At 43.7% G+C, this 19,404-nt stretch overlaps 2 protein-coding genes across 3 annotated transcripts in view; one reads left to right on the top strand and one right to left on the bottom strand.

Annotated features, from left to right (window-relative positions):
• XRCC4 (X-ray repair cross complementing 4) overlaps nucleotides 1–18,085 on the bottom strand; it is a 283,894-nt gene extending 265,809 nt beyond the window's left edge. The window contains exon 1 of one of the 2 annotated variants that reach the window (XM_034773169.1): nucleotides 17,997–18,085. The gene's annotated coding sequence lies outside the window, so the exon portion shown is untranslated. The remainder of the gene's footprint in view (nucleotides 1–17,996) is intronic. The other variant, XM_034773170.1, reaches the window with a different exon arrangement.
• Nucleotides 18,086–18,160: 75 nt separating this feature from the next.
• The window catches only part of TMEM167A (transmembrane protein 167A), a 28,004-nt gene continuing 26,760 nt past the window's right edge, over nucleotides 18,161–19,404 (top strand). Inside the window, exon 1 of the mRNA XM_034773171.1 lies at nucleotides 18,161–18,278. Coding sequence (XP_034629062.1) covers nucleotides 18,276–18,278 — 3 coding nt within the window. The 5' untranslated portion in view covers nucleotides 18,161–18,275. The remainder of the gene's footprint in view (nucleotides 18,279–19,404) is intronic.

The raw sequence follows: 19,404 nt of genomic DNA, 5'->3' as shown, positions 1-19,404 counted from the left end.
TCCCCCGATTATTAGTAAATACTCTGGGTTAATTAATAAGTAAAAAGCGATTTTATTAAATACAGAAAGTAGGATTTAAGTGGTTCCAAGTAGTAACAGACAGAACAAAGTGAATTACCAAGTGAAATAAAATAAAACACATAAATCTAAGCCTAATACAGTAATACAGCTGAGTACAGGTAAAAATCTCACCCTGAGAGATGTTTCAATAAGTCTCTTTCACAGACTGGACGCCTTCCTAGTCTGGGCACAGTCCTTTCCCCTGGTATAGCCCTTGTTCCAGCTCATGTGGTAGCTAGGGGATTCCTCATGATGGCTCTCTACCTTTGTTCTGTTCCACCCCTTTATATATCTTTTGCATAAGGAGGGAATCCTTTGTCCCTTTGGGTTCCCACCCCCTCCTTCTCAATGGAAAGACACCAGGTTAAAGATGGATTCTTCAGGTGACATGATCATGTCACTGTAAGATTTCATTACCCACTTGCCAGCACACACATATACAGGAAGACTTACAAGTAAAACAGAGCCATCTGCAGTCAATTGTCCTGGTTAATGGGAGTCATCAAGATTCCAAACCACCATTAATGGCCCACACTTTGCATAATTACAATAGGCCCTCAGAGTTATATTTCATATTTCTAGTTTCAGATACAAGAGTGGTACATTTATACAAATAGGATGATCACACTCAGTAGCTTTGTAATGACACCTTACAAGAGATCTTTTGCATGAAGAATATTCCAGTTATATTAGCATATTTTCATAAAATCATATAGAGTGCAACGTCACATTGATGTTGGGGGAGAGGGAGTGTGTCGGCATGCTCTCTCTTTAAATTCAGACAGCAGTTGGAAGCAAGCAATCCTGAGGCAGGGGGAAGAGAGGATCACTATCCCGACAGCAGCCCCCACTTCTCGCCCTGTCTCTGCACATCACAGCAGTCCCCCCCCCCCCCCCCCCCCGGTCCCCCGCCCCCCCCCCCCCCCCCCCGCAGCAGCAGACTGCCTGCTGCTGTGTTCCTAGCGCCAGAGAGAGCAGGATTCAACATTAATTATTTGCTTTTTGCTGCCAGAGTGGAGTGACATACTCAGCTGTCAGAAGTTCCAAGAGTTTTGAAAGGGGAGGGGTGCATGCCGGTGAAGCTTGCCTGTGCATACAGGGCAGCAAAATTCAAAACAGTGAGGAAAGCAGTCATGGCAGGCATTGTGGGATAGTGGGGGACATTACGAACGCAGCATCTACACTGACACTTTGTTGTTTTAACTTTGCCACAAAAAGCTTTATGCCTCTTGTGAAGGTGGTTTTATTTTGCCAACAAAAGTAGCATTGCAGTGTGTTCATCTCCACTATTTTGTGAGCAAATGCTGCCTTTTGCTGACAAAATGGTTAGACAAGGCCTGCGCCAGTAAAACTGGCAGCGTGCTGCCTCAGTGCATGTGTGTCTAAAGGGAATAGTTTCAATAGACCTGGTACGATGTCCTTGCCCTTTCCCTACCAGCAAGGCCTTCTGGTGATCCCACCTAGGGTTGCCAACTTTCTATGCATAAAACCGAACATCCTTGCCCTGCCCTGAAGCCCCATCCCTCACTCACTCCGTCCCCCCTCCCTCAGTTGCTCGCTCTACCCCACCCTCACTCACTTTCACTGGGCTGGGGCAGGGGTTGGGGTGCAGGAGGGGGTAAGGGCTCCAGCTGGGGGTAGGGGAATGAGAGGTTTGGAGTGCAGGTGGCGGCTCAGTGCTGGGGGTTGGGGTGCGTGAGAAGTTGCAGGGTCCAGGAGGGAGTCTGGGTGAGGGAGGGAGCTCAGACAGGAGGTTGGGGTGTGGGCTCTTGGAGGGAGTTAGGGTGTGGAAGGGATTCCAACCTGGGGCCAGGGGTTGAGGTGCAGGAGGGGGTTCGGGCTCCAACCAAGTGGCACTTACCTCAGGGAGTTCCCAGTCGGCAGCACAGCGTGGCTAATGCAGGCGCTCTGTCTGCCCTGGCTCTGCGTGACGCCCAGAAGCGGACGGCATGTCTGGCTCCTAGGTGCAAGGGCGGCCAGGCAGCTCTGCACCCGTGGTTCCTAGCCAATAGGAACTGTGGAGCTGGCCCTCGAAGCTTCCCTGATCGCCCCTGCACGTAGAGGCCACAGGGACATGCCAGATACTTCCAGGAGCCACATGGAGCCAGGGCAAGCAGAGAGACTGCCTTAGCCCCGGCTGAACCACCAACCAGACCACTGGTGCTGACCAGAGCAACCAGAGTCCCTTTTTGACCAGGCGTTCCAGTCAAAAAACAGATTCCTGGCAACCCTAATCCCACCTCCAGATAAGACTTCAAAAGCTTCCCCTACGCTGCATATAATCAAATACAAGTGGAGTCAGACTCTGGGCTGTCCTGAAAGTTATGAGCCTTCAAGCAATTCAACTACATCACCATCCTGTGCAGACAATGACCCAGCCTGAGCCCAGTAATGTTTTAACACCATGAAATGATTTTGTTTCTTGCAGGATTATAAACCATAAACAGGTTTCAGAGTGGTAGCCGTGTTAGTCTGCATCAGCAAAAACAACTAGGAGTACTTGTGGCACCTTAGAGACTAACAAATTTAATGGACATAGACAGTAGCTAAGAAGGAGTCAGATGACTGATGCAGTCAATTGCATTTACTGATGCAGGATTGGTTTCTAAAAATAACTGCACCACAATCAACCATACACATTTCTCCAAGATGTAACTGCTATACCTACTCTTAGGGCTTGTCTACACAGCAACATGCAGGAGAATTAAGACAAAATAACTAAAGCTGTGAAATTAAGACAAGTAATTGAAAGCATACACCCTGGGCATTGGGAGCGGTGCATTATGGGCAGCTATCCCACAGCGCACCTCTTCTCATTCTGGCGCCCTGGGTTGTGGGAAGGGGTGAGGTTTTCTGGGTCCTGTCCCAACGCCCTGTGATGCATCGCTTCGCATCCCAGCAATCGCTGTGTTTCCATCCACATTGATGCCATTTGGAGCCATCTTTCAACACCATCTTTCAACAGTTTCTGTGCAGCGCGGTCTGTGTTCCGTTTCGGTCTGCGGGAAATGGAGCCCGAAATGCTGAGGAGAATGCTGATGAGTCTCGCCAGCACGTCACATTTGGCAGTCAAGCTATTCCTTAAGATCCAAAGTGACAGTAAGGAGTCTAACAATGATAGCGAGTCACGTAACGCGTACGACACGAAATTGCTTGTGGCATTCACGGACATGCTCAGCACCGTAGAACTCCGCTTTGGGGCTCGGGAAACAAGCACTGAATGGTGGGATCACATCGTCATGCAAGTCTAGGATGATGAGCAGTTGCTGCAGAACTTTCGGATGAGAAAAGCCACTTTCATGTGGCTGTGTGAGAAGCTTGCCCCCACCCTGCGGCGCAAGGACACAAGATTGAGAGCTGCCCCGCTGGCGGAGAAGCGGGTGGCTATTGCAATCTGGAAGCTGAAAACTCCAGACAGCTACCGATCGGTCGCTAACCAGTTTGGAGTGGGAAAGTCAACCGTTGGAATCGTGTTGATGCAAGTTCGCAGGGCCATTAATCACATCCTGCTCAGAACCACCATGACCCTGGGTAACGTGCATAACATTGTGGCTGGCGTTGCACAAATGGGTTTCCCTAACTGTGGAGGGGCGATAGATGGGACGCGTATTCCTATTCTGGCACCACCCCACCTTGCATACGAGTACGTCAATCGGAAGAGGTATTTCTCTATGGTTCTCCAGGCGCTTGTGGATCACCGTGGGCGTTTCATTGACATTAACGCAGGCTGGCCCGGAAAGGTGCATGATGCACGCATCTTTCAAAACACTGGCCTGTTCAGGAAGCTGCAGGCCGGGACTTTTTTCCCCCAGAGCGGAGGATCGCAGTAGGGGAAGTTGAAATGCCCATTGTGATCCTTGGAGATCCCACTTACCTGTTAATGCCGTGGCTCATGAAACCCTACACAGGGAGCCTTGACAGCAGCAAGGAACAGTTCAACTACAGGCTGAGCCGGTGCCAAATGACTGTGGAATGTGCTTTTGGCCGTTTAAAGGGCCGCTGGCGATCTCTATATGGGAAGCTGGCATATAGAGAAGTCAGGCATGGACCGTCGAGGTTCAACACCTGGAGGCTGAATTTGCACAGCCAGAGAGCAGAGCTATTAGAGGGGCCCAGCATGGGGCTGCAATGATTAGGGATGCCTTGAGGGAGCAATTTGAGGCTGAAAACCAGCAGCAATGTCTGGTGCCCTGCACGAGAGTGAAGTGCAGTGGTTCCAATGTTAGTAGGAATCTGTGTTTGCTAAGTTGATTTGCAGTGCCTGTTTCTTTCCTGGGCTAAGGTATCTTTTACTTTATGCAATAATAAAGACTGTTTTCAAAGCCAAAAAATCCATTTATTGAAAAGAAAATGCATTTATTGAAAAAAACACAACTGCTTGAGAATCAGAAAGGGCAAAGGGGTGGGATGGAGTGGGGTGGGGAATGGTACAATCACAGATTTGCGTATGTCCTGTCTGGAGTGCTGTGCAATGAGTGCTGCACTTCAGGATGGCTATACTGCATGGTGATGGGGGTTGAGTGCAGAGGGTAAGGGTCGTAGTTTTCAGGGCTGGGTGGTGAAGATACAGGTGTTGGAGGCAGCTGGTGGCGGTAAGAACACGGATGTTGGGGAAAGTGGGTTGGAGGTGACATGGGGGCACAAGAGTTTTGGAACAAGGGCTGCGGGGGAGGGGAGGCGGGCACAGTACTGCTCCACCTGCATGGCTACAAGCGCATGAATAGAGTCCGCTTGGTGCTCCATGATGCTTATCAGCCAATCCGTGCTTTTCTGCCAGTGCTCCGTGCTTCGCCACCGGTGCGCTGCGTTTTCCAGGCGGATCCTGCTTTCGCTTTCCCTCCACTCCTGCACTTTTTGATTCTCTTTAAGAGATTGATGCATCACTTCTTGCAGCCTGTCTTCTTTGCTTTTTCGCGGTCTCTTCCGGAGTTTTTGCAGTCTCTCAGCCGGTGATAACACGGACAGCTGAGATCTCAAGGTTGCATCTGTAAAGGTAAAATGCAATACTTAACAGAGGCAGCATTGTTTATACCAGACAGAGTAATGATTCCCCCACACTTAAGGAGGGCGCACACAGTCTACACAATAGCATAATTTTCCCGTCCCAAAGAGAGCGCACACAACCCACGGGAGCCCCAAAATGGTGAATAAGGGGTACTGATTGTTTCAGGGCTGTACTGTCCTCTGGATTTCTGTGCCTTGGGGAGAACCAACAGCTGCTGGAGGAACCTGCTCTGAACATTGTCCCAACATTTTCCACAGGAGTTCATCCTGGAAGATCTCTCGCTGCTGAGGGTGACCTGGGAAGCAAGGGAGGGTCTTCTACTGCAATGCGGCTTCCGCCCTGGCCCATATGCAGCTTGCTTGTGTGCAGCAATGGTCCCCCCACCCCTCGTGGCACAGTGGCGCAGACACGTTAGCCTGACTGGGACAAGGACCACGGTGGCTCTCCCAAGAAACCTGCGCAAGCGCATTGCCCATGTTCTGGATGAGACTTTCAAAGAGATTACCGAGGCTGATTACTGCGATGTGATAGACCACATCAATGCGGTATTCTGCATCTAAGCATGCAAGCAGCCCTAACCCCCTCCTCTCCCAAAGAGCCTGCACCAAAAAAATTCCTTCCCGAAAAAAAAAGCCCCTTACCGGGAACCTGCTCTTCTGTTTGTCCTCAAACAAGTAACAGCCAGTCGCAGCAGCCATCTTTCTCCTGGCTCAAGAAGAGTTCCTGGCTGCATGCCTCCAGGGATTCTGGGGAGTCTCCTCCTGCCCCAGCACCCTCACTCCCACTTTCTTCCTCCTCCTCCTCCCCCCACTCTGAAGTGTCCATGGTAGTGGGATCACCCCCAAGTATCACATCCAGCTCTTTGTAGAATCGGCAGGTCGCGGGGGGGAGCACCTGAGCCGTTTGCCTCACGGGCTTTGTGGTAGGCATTCTGCAGCTCCTTCACTTTAATCCTGCACTGCAGTGCGTCCCGGTCATGGCCCCTGATATCTGCCCGAAGGTATCAAAATTCCTACGGCTGGAGTGCAGCTGGTACTGGACAGCTTTCTCCCCCCAAACACTGATAAGGTCCAGCAACTCGCCATTGCTCCATACTGGAGCTCGCTTGGCGCGTGGAGGGATGGTCACCTGGAAAGTTTCACTGATAGCACTCCATGCCACGCCGGGCTGAGCAAACAGGAAGGGGATTTTTAAAATTCCGGGGAATATAAAGGGAGGGTCTGAAGGTTGGTCACCAGAGGCCAGAGCAGTAGAGTTCGAACTGATGACCAGAGTGGCTAGAACAGGCATTGTGGGATACTGCCAAATACTTCTGGAGGGCAATCAGAGCGCATTGGGCAGCCATACTGGCGCTGCAGCGCAATACTCTTTATTCCTCTTGGGGAGGTGGAGTACCAGTAGCGCTGTAGCCCTGGAGATACAGCGCTGTACGTGCCTTGCCAGTGTGGACGGGGAGTGAGATACTGCACTGTACACAGCTTTATTGCGCTGTAATTTGCAAGTGTAGCCAAGGCCTAAATGTTCTCTTTCAGAAGTAGTGTGTCTGACCATACCTATGTAGGCAAGCCCTTAAACAGAACTTAAAAGGCTACCACTGATGAGTCACCAGAGGCACTAGTAAATTACAATGGCACTTATTTCCTCTCTTATCTCCTCTCATCAGAAATAAGCACTCGATTGTGCCAAGACACAGTGAAAAAAGGTTTTAGAGTAGCAGCCATGTTAATCTGTATCCACAAAAAGAACAGGAGTACTTGTGGCACCTTAGAGACTAACAAATTTATTAGAGCATAAGCTTTCGTGGGCTACAGCCCACTTCTTCGGATGCATATAGAGTGGAACATATATTGAGGAGATATATATACACACACATGCTCTCTGTATGAACAGGTAGGAGTTGTCTTACCAACTCTGAGAGGACAATTAAGTAAGAGAAAAAAAACTTTTGACATGATAATCAAGAGAGCCCAGTACAAACAGTTTGATAAGAAGTGTGAGAATACTTAAAAAGGGAAATAGATTCAATGTTTGTAATGGCTCAGCCATTCCCAGTCCTTATTCAATCCTGAGTTGATTGTATCTAGTTTGCATATCAATTCCAGCTCAGGATGAAAAAAGGAAGCCTGTCTGTAAGGCCTTGTCTGCATTGGGTTTTGTGCACTGGCATAGCTACACCGGTGCAAATCCCTAGTATACACACACTACGCTGGTGTAAAAATTGACTTGCGATGGTGCAGCTGACCCTGGCTTTAAAACAATTTTTGTCATCTAGACAGACACTGGTGCAAGTTTTTTGGTGGTTGTTTTTTTTTTTTTTTTCTTTTAAAGACTGAAGCAGTGAATCTACATTACAGTTTGCACTGTGTAGCTACCCTAGTGCAAAAACTATTGTAGCCAAGTTCTTAGTCTGGGGGGAGATGAGACAAAGGACTATGGGTATATCTATACAATAAAACAAAAGTGTGATTGTAGTGTGGGTAGGTATACCCATGCTATCTTTAATCTAGCTAATGACTTCAGCACAGGCTAGCAATCCAAAATTCATACCAAGGGTCTCTGGCACGTTTGTACTGGGATTACTAGCTGTGCAAAACCCTGTGCCGCCACCTCTTCATTACTCGTGCTGGTTAGATTTAAAGCAACGCAGGTATGCCTTTCTGTTTACAATCACACCTTTGTTGTACAGACATACCCTGAGAATGTCTGGAAGAGTCTGGGGGAGGGTGAGAAAGCAAGACAAGAGACAGAGAGTAAAGACGGAATGGAATATGATTTAACAGCAGTGAAGGATGTGTTTGTTTGTTTTTAATTCTTTGACTCAGGTTTATTTTCTCAGACTGCTATACATTTAAATGGTCCTAGCTAGACTTTAAATAGCATTAGCTAGACTGAACTGAATAGGTGATCTACTTCATACTTTTCCCGCTGTTACAGTTTTTATGGAGAGACTTTTTACATTACAATGTATATTAGCCTAGCAAAAATCTCATGTACAAAAGACTCTTTCCACAACAAGTAATTATTAGGAATGAGTATTTTAAAAAAAAGTGATGAAAAGCTTAGATTCTGTAAAAAAAGATAAAAAATTGCAGAAAGACAATGTAATCTATTTTTCCACTGCTCCATCTAATGATGGTATTAAGGATGGAGAGGGGAAACTTCTATAATATTGATTTTATGTTTACATTTGGGTTACAAGTCAGTAAGTAACTAACCTAGCTATTGTGATCATTCAATATTCTTCAGCTGTGTTTCTGCTTTTAAATTAACGAATCTGTAACACCACAATTGTTAATCTGTCTTGTTTAGAGGTGAGACCTGATACACTAAGTTTATTCAAAGACCAGAAAATCTATCCTGTAAAAGAAGTACTAATTCTTTGAATGTTAACTTCTTTAAGAGTCCAGTTCAGTAAATCAATGTGTTACAAGGACATCCTGAAAACGCTCAACAGCAACAAAGATATCTAAAGAAGACAACAGAATGTGTGTCATTTAAGATAGTGAGTTGGGTTAGACCAATAGATAGGAAACAACAAGATGGTTAATACTTTGGTTTGGGATTTAAATATTTGGCTCTTGAACACTTTCCCAGTCACCCAAGGAAAGAGAGAAGTTGGAGGGTTTTGGGGAAAATTTTATTAACGTGAAAAAATGCATTTTAATTAAAAAAATAGTAGTTACACACCTACTCCTACTCCCCCTGCAGCCATGCACTATGGGAGGGGAAAAAAATAGATTATCCTATGTAATTTGAGACCGAAACACAAGAGATTATTTTAGGCCCTGATCCTGCAAACCTTATGCATATGCTTAACTTTAGACACTGTGAATAGCCCCATTGTTTTCAACTGAACTTTTCATGCTGCATGCAGTTAAACATCTGCAGAACTGGAGCCTTGGACTGTAAACTCTTTAGGGCAGGGAACATATCTGTATATCTGTAGAAAGTCTATGCAGCAGAGCTCTGAACCTGGTCAGGCCTTCTAGGTATTTTATCAAGAAAGTAAAATAATTCTAATTAGCAACCAACCATGGAATGTTTGAAACTAAACTAATTTGAAACCTGAACCAAAGACTCTATTACCACATAGATGGGATAATCCCTTTTAAAAATTCTGTTTAATAGCTACCACCTACATTTTATTCTCAGCAATCTTCACTTTTTTAACTGTATTAGGGCCCATTCTTGAGCAAGTACGGCCATTCTCTTCAATGGGAACATTCATGGTAATGACCATGTAATGCTTCATCTAGCCTAGGATTTAAGGTGTGATATTATTGGGTTAGTTAACTAACATGCTAACGTCACACCTTAAATTATAGCCTAGACAAGGCCTCAGTGTTTTCAAGACTGGGTCTTTAATTTTCAGTGTATTTGTCACTTAAGCACTAAATATACCATACACAAAAAAATTTTCAATCTGTGCAATCAATTCCCGTTTAGTTTGCAGTTACGTTACCCTATCGTGAAGTTTCAAATGTTATTAATACTATATAGCTCTCTAGTGTTATGCATCGCCCACTGCATTTTTAAGCATGTTCACATAAAGCTAAAATCAACTTTTATTTGGTTTGCATCAAGCAGACAAAATCATGATAAAACTCCAACTAAAATAATGTATGTTGTAAGCCATGGTGGGAAAGTCTTAGAAAAAAGTTCAGTATTGCCAGTTGTCAAGATTTTAATCACTAGTCTCATGGTATTTAAAGCAGCAGCTCCATGAGTCCTCTAATTATACGAACAGCTCAGTTTGCATTTACCCCAAAAAAGTAAGTTTCTAGCCATCATGTTTGCAGAGAAAATATTGAAGATATGATTCAAGTGTAACATAAAGGCTCAAAAAAATCAATGATGATTTGAATCAAATGATTCAATCAAATGATTTTGGAGGCCTGGGTCATGCTTTTATAACACTTGGGATTGGGTGATACTGAAATCCTTAGTGTAGACAAGATCTAAGAAAGGTATTTCCTAAATTTTAAATATATATATTTTTACCTATGTATGAAGAAATGTATTTTCTTGACTAAGGATAAGGGAAAACAAGCTCTTTTGTTCTCTCTAAAGGTGCATTCAAGAGGCTACCAAAACTGAGTCTCATATCTTGAGCATTTCCTTTGCCATCTATCCTAGTGGTACTCCAGTGAAAAAACTGTTGATTATATTGGGGAAGGGGAGAAGGGAGGCAAGGGGAAAATTTTGCTCTCTGATGTGCATCCATGTCTCCCATTGAAATTAATGCTTCAGCTCAGACAGTCCCATTGCATCCATAGGCATTTTAAGTTATACTCCCTGTATTACTTTTATTTCAAGATTAATTTTCATGTGGTGAAATTTAATATAAATCCACACAATACAATTTGCTTCTAGCAACTTTCTAAGCTGTTCTAATTTGTTCAGATTCAAAAACCTGAGGAAAGATTAATTGAAAAACTTCCTCCACACGCTGAACACAGCTGACTGCATATAGAAAGCCCTGTGCTCCCTCTTTCCTGTCCAGTTACTAGGTTGAAAATAGTGGCCTGTAAGATCCTTTTGTAGACCTATAAACAAACAATCCCTTTCATAATCATTTGCCTTATTTGTAAAAACAAATGCAGCTTGTGATAGGATAGACAGCCTCACTTTGCTCTTGCATTATTTTTTTTCTTCTAATATAAACAATCATTTGGCTAAATTTTTGTCCTTAGGCAAAATTCTCATTCCCTCTGTCATTGTGTGAGTGAACCAATTACAGCTAAAGATCAGATTTTGGGGGGGGGGGGGGCATCTCTGATCTATCCATCTGGTCTGTTTGAGGACACCCATTCACACAATGAATGCTAGACTGAAAACTCATCTACAAGTCTGTGTAGCAGATGTAGGATTGTTTGTATTATTCCAATGAGATAATTCCTAAAACTTTCAATCCCTCAGTACCTTTTATTAAACAATCTTTTGTAAGGTTACTAGGATGTCTCTGAAGGGAGTAACTGTGGTGGTCTCTGCTTATTCATTTGATGAAAATACTTTATTGTGTAAATCAGAAGTTCTCGCCTCATATTGAGTTAATATTCATTAGAACCTATTGCGTTATATTAGCAAACTTCAGTAACTTTTTAATAATTTGTTTTTGAATGTCTCCTAAGCTCACGTCAATTTGCTATCATAAAGAATCCAGTAAGTATCTCATTTATGACAGAAAGAAAAAAGGCCTATATCATAGTAATAGCTTTAACATTTATTTCTAGTAATAATCTTTGCACTCGCAGGGCCTTTCCTCCAAGGAATCCAAAAAAGCACTTTACAAAACCACATATTATCCCAATTGCAGAGTTGGGGGGGAGGGGAGGGAAGCACCACAGAGAAGCTGAGCGACTTGCCCAAGGCCACACAAGTCAGTATCAGAGTAAGGAACAGAACTTTTTAGTGCAAAATTTTCTATCTTTTCAGATAATTTTAACATTTTTCCTAAAAGGCAAAAACAAAATGAAAGATAATGTAACAAAATATTTGGAATTTTAAAAAAAATAATGTGCCTTTCTGCTAAATTGCTTTACTCTATTTTCTTTCTTGTAGAATGCTGCTCTTTGGGATGGTCTGCACCGGACTTCAAAGAGCATGCTGAAGCTGTCTAAATATATGGCTTGTGATACCATTTTGTCTATTTTAGAAATAGCTTTCTAACCTAGTTGCGTAGTGGGAAATAGTCTAGAGCATGATTAGTACTTATTTATGTGCATTATTTTATTCTTCTATCTTTTTCCTAGTAACTACAACCACCATGGTCCATTCTTTGCCAGATTACAGCTGAGGAAGTCAACTGAATCTTATTACCTAGACAAATATTCATACCAGCTCAAGATAGAATTTGGGCATAAACTGATTTTACCTACCTTTCCAGAAGTAGGACATCCCTGAATCTGTCTAAATCTTATTCCCCTTACTCATACAAAACTCTCATTGGCCAATAGCAAGATCTGCCATCTATTTCCCACATGCCAGAAAAATCCCTCGAAGAAAGAAATTTAAAATTAAAATTCTTTACTAGTTTGACCAATTAGGCTTATGAGGTTCAATACCCACAAAATATAAGTTAAGGAGTACATTTTAGTTAACATCTTAATTAGAATCTGCAACCTAGAACAGATGCAAATACAACCATCAAAAGTCAATCACATCCAAATGTCACAGAAAGACAAATGTGTGCTATGACAAGGCATCCAGACAGAATGATGCATGATCCAGTGAGGTTCACATCATGGATACACAGATATAGCACAGTAGTGGGTACAATGGAATAAAATGAAACGCAGTGGTCAAGGTTGTTCATTTAAGAGGTAAGTCATCACTCTTGTACAATCCTCTGTTAAACAATGTCCAGCAGTCTAGGTGCTTTATTCAAATTATGAGGTCTGAAGCAATATAATGCCTTTGGGCCAGGTTTTTCAAGGTGTTTAGAAATCTAAAGATAACACAGGTACCTGTTACATTTTCAGAATCTCATTGGGCACCTATCTTCATCTGTAGGCACCTAAACAGCTGAGAAATCCAGCCCTTTGGGACTTTTTGCCAGGTACCAAAATACTACAATGAGAGGTGCACTAGAGTGTACATACTGTATATCGTAGCCCTTTGAAAATTGCACAAACTGATGTATAGCATATCCAACCCAGTCAGCAGTCTGGTTACTACCTGTGTACACATGTGCTAGAAAGTCTCAGACATATTTGAATTGCATTTTCTATTGGGAAAGGGCCTACCTAATGGTGTAAGGAATACGGCATCTGCTGTTCCAAACAGCATCATTCATACACCCATTAAACATGTCATTGCAACATTCTTTGACATATAGCTCTGTTCCCCTATATATGCAGAGGCATAGTATTGTGCCCAGGAGTCAAGACTGCAATACATATTGCTGCACTGCTGTGATAATGATGCATAGCTATTGTCTGCATCTCTGTCATATGGTATATCAACTTACAATGTACTTGCCATATGTGATTGCAAATTTTTGTTCTTCTAGCTGTCCTGAGCTCAACGATTTGTTGCCCAAGCTAGGTAGGAAACACTTAGCTGTTTTTGCAGTAAACCTTATGACAAACCTCAGCACAACTGCCCTCTTCTGATGCCATCTGTGATGTCCTTATCTGTTGCGAGCTCACTATTCAACTTTCACGAAGGAATGGTGCCACATGTGGTCCCACCTGCCTGCCACTGACAGTCATTAGCACCTCCAGCCACCACAATCTCTATTGTGCCTTCAACATTCTCATCAAAACCCTGAGACAGGTACACCAGCTATTTATGTCATTCACCTTGAATGGTCTCTTGAAATGTGTTAACTATTTATGCTAAACAATCTACCACAGCTAAATACAATGTGGAACACTCCGATTACGTTTCTTAGACCTGAAGAGCAGCTCTGTGTAAGCTTGTCTCTCTCACCAACAGAAGTTGGTCCAATAAAAGATATTACCTCACCCACCTTGTCATTCTACGATATAAGCAGTTTTAAGCGGGGAAAAAGTCAATTTTACATACATGACTCCTGGTCATAAATCTGAGTGACACAGTCTGAAGCAGGCAGTTCTAATCAGGTATGTAGTCATACTACTAGGCTTACACAGCCCCCATGTGTATTCCTATAGCAGAAGTATGTTTTTTCTGGCTTAGAATAAATTGTGTGTCCTATACGCTATTCATTGATTTATAATTATAATTTGAAGTTACAGCAAGCTACATGAACACATTTTTTATGCATTTCATGACTTATTTTAAGGCAATAAAAACTAGTGATGGATATGGTATAAAAATATGAACCGATTTACATAAATCACACCCTTATTCCCAGCTTTAGACTTGCTCATGTAAAACTTGCACAGAGTTTCACACCATGTCTCAAGATGCACTGCTTTCTCAGTATGCAAAATGATTGTTCTGCCCTTATGTATATGCAATTGTTTTCTCGAGCATATGTACATGTATCTGTCATGTCAAAAGCCCATGGTATTTTTCACTTGAGTCTCATTTTAGTTACTATTAATCTACAACAGCTCTTCTCCATCTCAAGATCCTGTTAGCCTTTATAAAAGTAGAAGAAAATGCCAGGGGCTAAAAAACCACATCATGTACAACTTGACACACGTTACTCAGGATTGTGTGTGTATTTTATGGCAACTTAAAACCTTATTCTCTCTATAGACACTTTTCAGCAAATTCTTTGATATGCTCTATCGCTTAAACAATTCAAATGGAACACAAAACAATCCCTTCACTTTCAGCTGTATTTGACAGTACAGCTAACAGAAGAGTTTCTGTTGATTTTTTTTATTACAAAACAGAAACCAAACACCACTCATTAAAACTAGTTTATTTCACTCTCTTAAAAAAAAAAAGAAAAGAAAACAGGCAACTGGTATCTTTTATGCCTGCATTTGGATCAAAGACTGCAATCTCACCAGATGTCTCCACCCTAAGCTAGACACCGTGAATATTTGGATGGGAAAACTTTGAGGAAAACTGCTGCAGAATTCGGTGTTGGTTGTTCATAAGTGGCACTCTTCAAATCTGCATTTAACCTATACCATAGCATTAACCTAAGGGGCACTGTGCTGTTGGAAATGCTAGTTTTCAAATGAGATATTACTGAAATCCTCAACATCCACGATCATTAATGATCCCATAACACTTTTTCTACAAGAGCAGAGATGTTAAGTCTAATATTCTAGTCAATTCCAGTTTAGGTAATTACAACCTACATATCCTCCGCAATTTCCAATTAAACTGAAGACAATATTCTGCTTCTCCTATAGAATCTAAATTATATACAGTACAGTGATTATCGCTTAAAAGTGAAATTCCGTGTTTAGTGATGTTGAAAAAAGTTCCAAATCATTTCAATGCATTGCAATTTTGGTTATAGTGAATTGCCACTGAAAGCCAAGTTGTTCTCTGTGGGGGGGAAAAGAAGATTGCATTGTAAGGGCAACCTATATATTTAAATGCAAAAGCTGATGAATATGTTTGTTTCAATGGCCCATAAATGTTTGGTTTGAATAAAAGATTGCCTAGATTTATTAGAGAAGTAAGTTTTTATAAGTGTATCCTTTATTATATTGCTATTTTCTGACTTCCTAAAGCAACATTTCACAGGAAATCAATGGATATCCCTTTGTCTCCTCCAGGTTGGGTGGAATTATTCTTCATCTTTTTCCAGTGATAGAAGAATACTGTCACAAGATTCTGTATTGCATAAAGACTCCCGCCCTCTTTAGACTGACAGCACTAACAAGTCCAACACTTGAAGTATGAACCTTAAAAAACAGAGGCCCCAAATCAAGACTGTCATTCTTATTTACAGTTATTTAAGCACCAGCAATCTTAGAAGTGGGAAAATGTTCAGTTTTTCAATAAACTTTTAGAAAACAGATCAGTGGTGACAGCAACATCCAGTTACCTTAATGTAAACATAATACTCATAATGAAGCTCTTCCACCAAAATTGACATTAACACATGTAGTCTTGTCTTACTGAAATTCCTCAGAGGATGAAAGCTAACTTACAAAACAAACACACCCCACATCAGTTTCATGGTGAGACAACAAATTAAATCCTGTCCACTGCAAAGACCCTGGAGGTAGATGTAGACCCTCTTCAAAATCAGGTGCCGGATGAAAGAGTCACTATGGATTTCATAATCTAACAGGCTTCCTAATGCATGTAATGATTTCAGTGAGCCAACAACGTAAAATAGCACACTGGGAAATTAAAAAATTAAGGTTTTAATTAAATTGAGCCTTTTAATAGTTAGTTGTGAGAAAATGTGTTGTAGCCCTGACACAAATATTACTGTATCTTTATTCAAGCATTTCCAAGTTGGCCTCACCATCAAGTCTGGCGCATAAACTTAACCCCCCCCCCCCACCAAGGTAGTACTTCCATAAAGAAAAGGAGGATAATGAAATGAGCAAGCACACAGGAGCTGCAGTAAGACCTGAGCAGGGGAGACTGAAATGAATCTGCTTCTTTCTAAGTCTACTCTGCTGTCTCATGTGCTTCCAGCAGTGACAGAGAGAATCATTCTAAATTTACCTGCAAAACCAAACCAGTTATTAAAATACCCTTCTTTTTTGTGCTTCATTAAAACAATGGACTTTTTTATTCCTTGATTCATCACATTTTACAGTAAAAAAAAAAAAAAAGTCCCACTATTGATGAATTCACTGAGGCTGTGTCTACACTGCCACTTTCAGCACTAAACCCCTGAACGACTAAAGTTTTGAAAAAACACCCCCGCCCCGAGCGACAAAAGTTTTACCACTGAAAAGTGCCAGTAGAGACAGTGCTTTATCGCCAGGAGCTGTGCAATGTTACCTCAACACTGCAATTCTACATTTCTGAGTCACGCTTATAATGAAATCATTTCACTTTACGCACTTCACATAACAAGAAGTAACCATGCAAGGGTTCACAAATACTGTATCATGGCCATGGCGCAAAGCATGATAAACTAAATCTTTAAAGATTCCCTTGTCTACTACAGTATACCAAGCAGTTCTACTATGAGTTAAAAAACAAGTCAAAGGAAAATCAGAGGCAACCTTTAAATCAGAAATGCCCACAAAAATGTATTAGAGCTGCCCCTATCTTTTCAAAGAGACAGGCAGGGTTTTAATCGCATGACTGCCAATTACAGTTCTTGGATTTTGTATCTATAGCTTGTTCAGTCTGAAGTGAAGCGACAACAAGATGTTCTAGGATAGGTCTCTCATGTATGAAAAAAGTAGATATTTATTTAGCGAATGGGAGCTGGTGATCTATATTCCTACAGATTAGGACAAAAAGATGACAAATATTCCATTACAATGGTAGTTTACAGCTGTTAAATGAAATGGAATATCATTTCCCAGTAAAGACCTCCATCTGTATATATGAATCTTTGCTTGTTAACTTTAGAAACAATTTGCCCAGCATTGATCAGCAAGAAGAACTCTTCATTTACAGGTACTCAGTTACAATCAAAATGAGAGATTCATTCTTCATTCCAGCAGCTTTTATCCTAAGAGGGCAAAAGGAAGCCAAGTCTGATGCATGTACAAAAAGTGCACTCATATGATTAATGTAAAAGCAGACATCTAAGCCAATGTACTGAGCAGGGCTACCAACTGTAGCGCTTCAGTGTAGACATTACTTATGCTGGCAGGACGGGTTCTCCCAGTGCTGTAATTAATCCACCTCCCAGAGAGGCAAAAGAATTCTTCCATCAACCTAGTACTGTCTACACCAGGGGTTAGGTCAGCTTAGCGATGTCATTCAAGGATGTGGATATTTCACACCTAGACCTATGCCGATGCAAGTTCCCAATATGGATCAGTCCAAAGGATATGGAAGAAAAAACCCTCCTACCAGGGCTTGAAACACACATGCCTGCTAGAGTGGTGGGGGAGGGAGCACAGAGTCCCAGACACTGCCCCCCAACCCAAGCAATGCTTCTGGGATTACCCCCATACTGCTGCCCCTAGACCCTGCTCAGGCGGGGTCAGAGAGGCGAGGCCTCGGCACTCCCCCGCCCCCCCGTTGTCTCTGCTCCCACCCTCAGAAATCCCCCCGTCACTGGTGGTGGGAAAGGTGCCCATTACCCCACAGCTCTCATAGCCCCTGGGAGGCCCCTGCCCTTCCCCTGCTTCAGTTATATCCTCCCCCCGCCTGCCAGACCAAGGCGGCAGCGCGGACGTAGTGAGCTGGTTGCTTCTCAGTTTCTCTGCTGCCCCGGGGGGCGCCGCCAGCACTACGACGAGGGCAGGACGCGACCCGCGCCTCGTTGGCCGCTCAACAGCAGGCCCAGGACCGCCTGCCCTCAGGCTCAGACGGAGCGTCGGCACAGCCTCCCCTTCCCCCCACTCCCGCGGACAGAGCCCAGCCCCGTGTGCGCCTCACTCCCTACCTCACTGCCACAGCCCGCTTCCGCATTCCCGAGTCCCGAAGAGGGGGACCTTACTGCAGCCAATCAAAACCGCCGGCTGCCGCGCGCCGTTACAGTCTTGCACCTCCCAGTCCCACCCCCTCTGGGAGCCGCCTCCAATCAGGACGCACAGTGGCTCCGATGACGCCTGTCAGTCACGGACCGGCATTTCCCCGACCAACCAGAAGAAAGCGAAGCGCCGTCCCTTCTGGTTCCGTCTCCTCGGTCACGGAAGTGTGATGTGGCTGGAAGCGGGGAGCTATGGTAAGGGCGGAGGGTGTTTGTCGGTCTTGCCGGCCGCGCGACTGAGCCCCTTCCCTGCCTGTCCCTCTCCCCCAAGCTATGAGGGGCTCCGACCCCACGAGCTCGCGGCCGGCCGGTCTCTGTGAGCGACGCGCTTGGCTTGCGGCGCCTGCCCAGGGCCCCCCTCCCACTTCAGCAGCTGAGCTAGAGGCTCAGTCTCGTGTCCGGGGCGGCGCGGCTGCTCCTCACCCCACCCTGGTAGGCGCGCGGAGCCCCCCGCTGGCTCCATTTCGGGCTCAGACAGCCCGCGAGCCTGTCCCGGTTCGGTCACCAACGCCTGGTTTGAAAAATTAGCTAAGAGCGTGCTTGTGACGTCATTGAGCGACCCAGGCAGGAGCAGGGAAGGGGTGGGAGAAATCTCTCACCGGCCCCCTTAACTAGCACGTGCTGTAAATCAGCTTCTTTGGTTATCACCCAACAGCCTCTACTCTGACCCCTGGCCTGGCGTCTTTGACATGTGTGTCTTGGCTTCATTTCTTTAAAGGACTAAATATACTTAACTCACATTTCCCATTTGTCAGCTGGCAATTGGATTCTTGATAACACACTGGTGACTGATGTTTCTTTAAAATAATGTGGATAGTTAGAAAAGAACGATTATATATGTGGACTTGCACCTGAGGCTAATCAATAAATATTATTATGACTTTGGGTTCGGAAGGATTTTTTTGTGTTTACATTGTGAGTCTAGGGGTCAAGGAATAGTGACCCCTAGACTCACAGGGGTCACTATTGGGGGTCAGAGTTAAGGTTGTTACAGTTTGATAAAATATGCATTTCTGTGCTGGTTAAGAATAAGATGCTTGTGAACGGTGTAAGATTAATGATGTAATTACTTCTTCTCTTGCTTTTAAGTGTTTGATGTTAATGTGAGTTAGGTAAGAATGTCATTCATTAAAGTCGTCATGCTTATGATACCTTCTGAGTTATTGAAGTACAAGTTGACTAGTCTCATCTTGGTTTGTTTTTGTCAGGCTGTAGTTCTCGACAGTGATAAGGTATCACTTTCTGTCCACAGCCCTGCCTTATAGTTCAACAGAACCTGTATCCTGCTTCCAAAAAAGGGAGTGAAAGACCTAAGGAGGGT

This window comes from Trachemys scripta, chromosome 6 (assembly GCF_013100865.1).
Source record: "Trachemys scripta elegans isolate TJP31775 chromosome 6, CAS_Tse_1.0, whole genome shotgun sequence".
Taxonomy (NCBI): domain Eukaryota; kingdom Metazoa; phylum Chordata; order Testudines; family Emydidae; genus Trachemys; species Trachemys scripta.
Note: the sequence above shows the minus strand (reverse complement) of the source record. Positions and strands in the feature narration are given on the sequence as shown.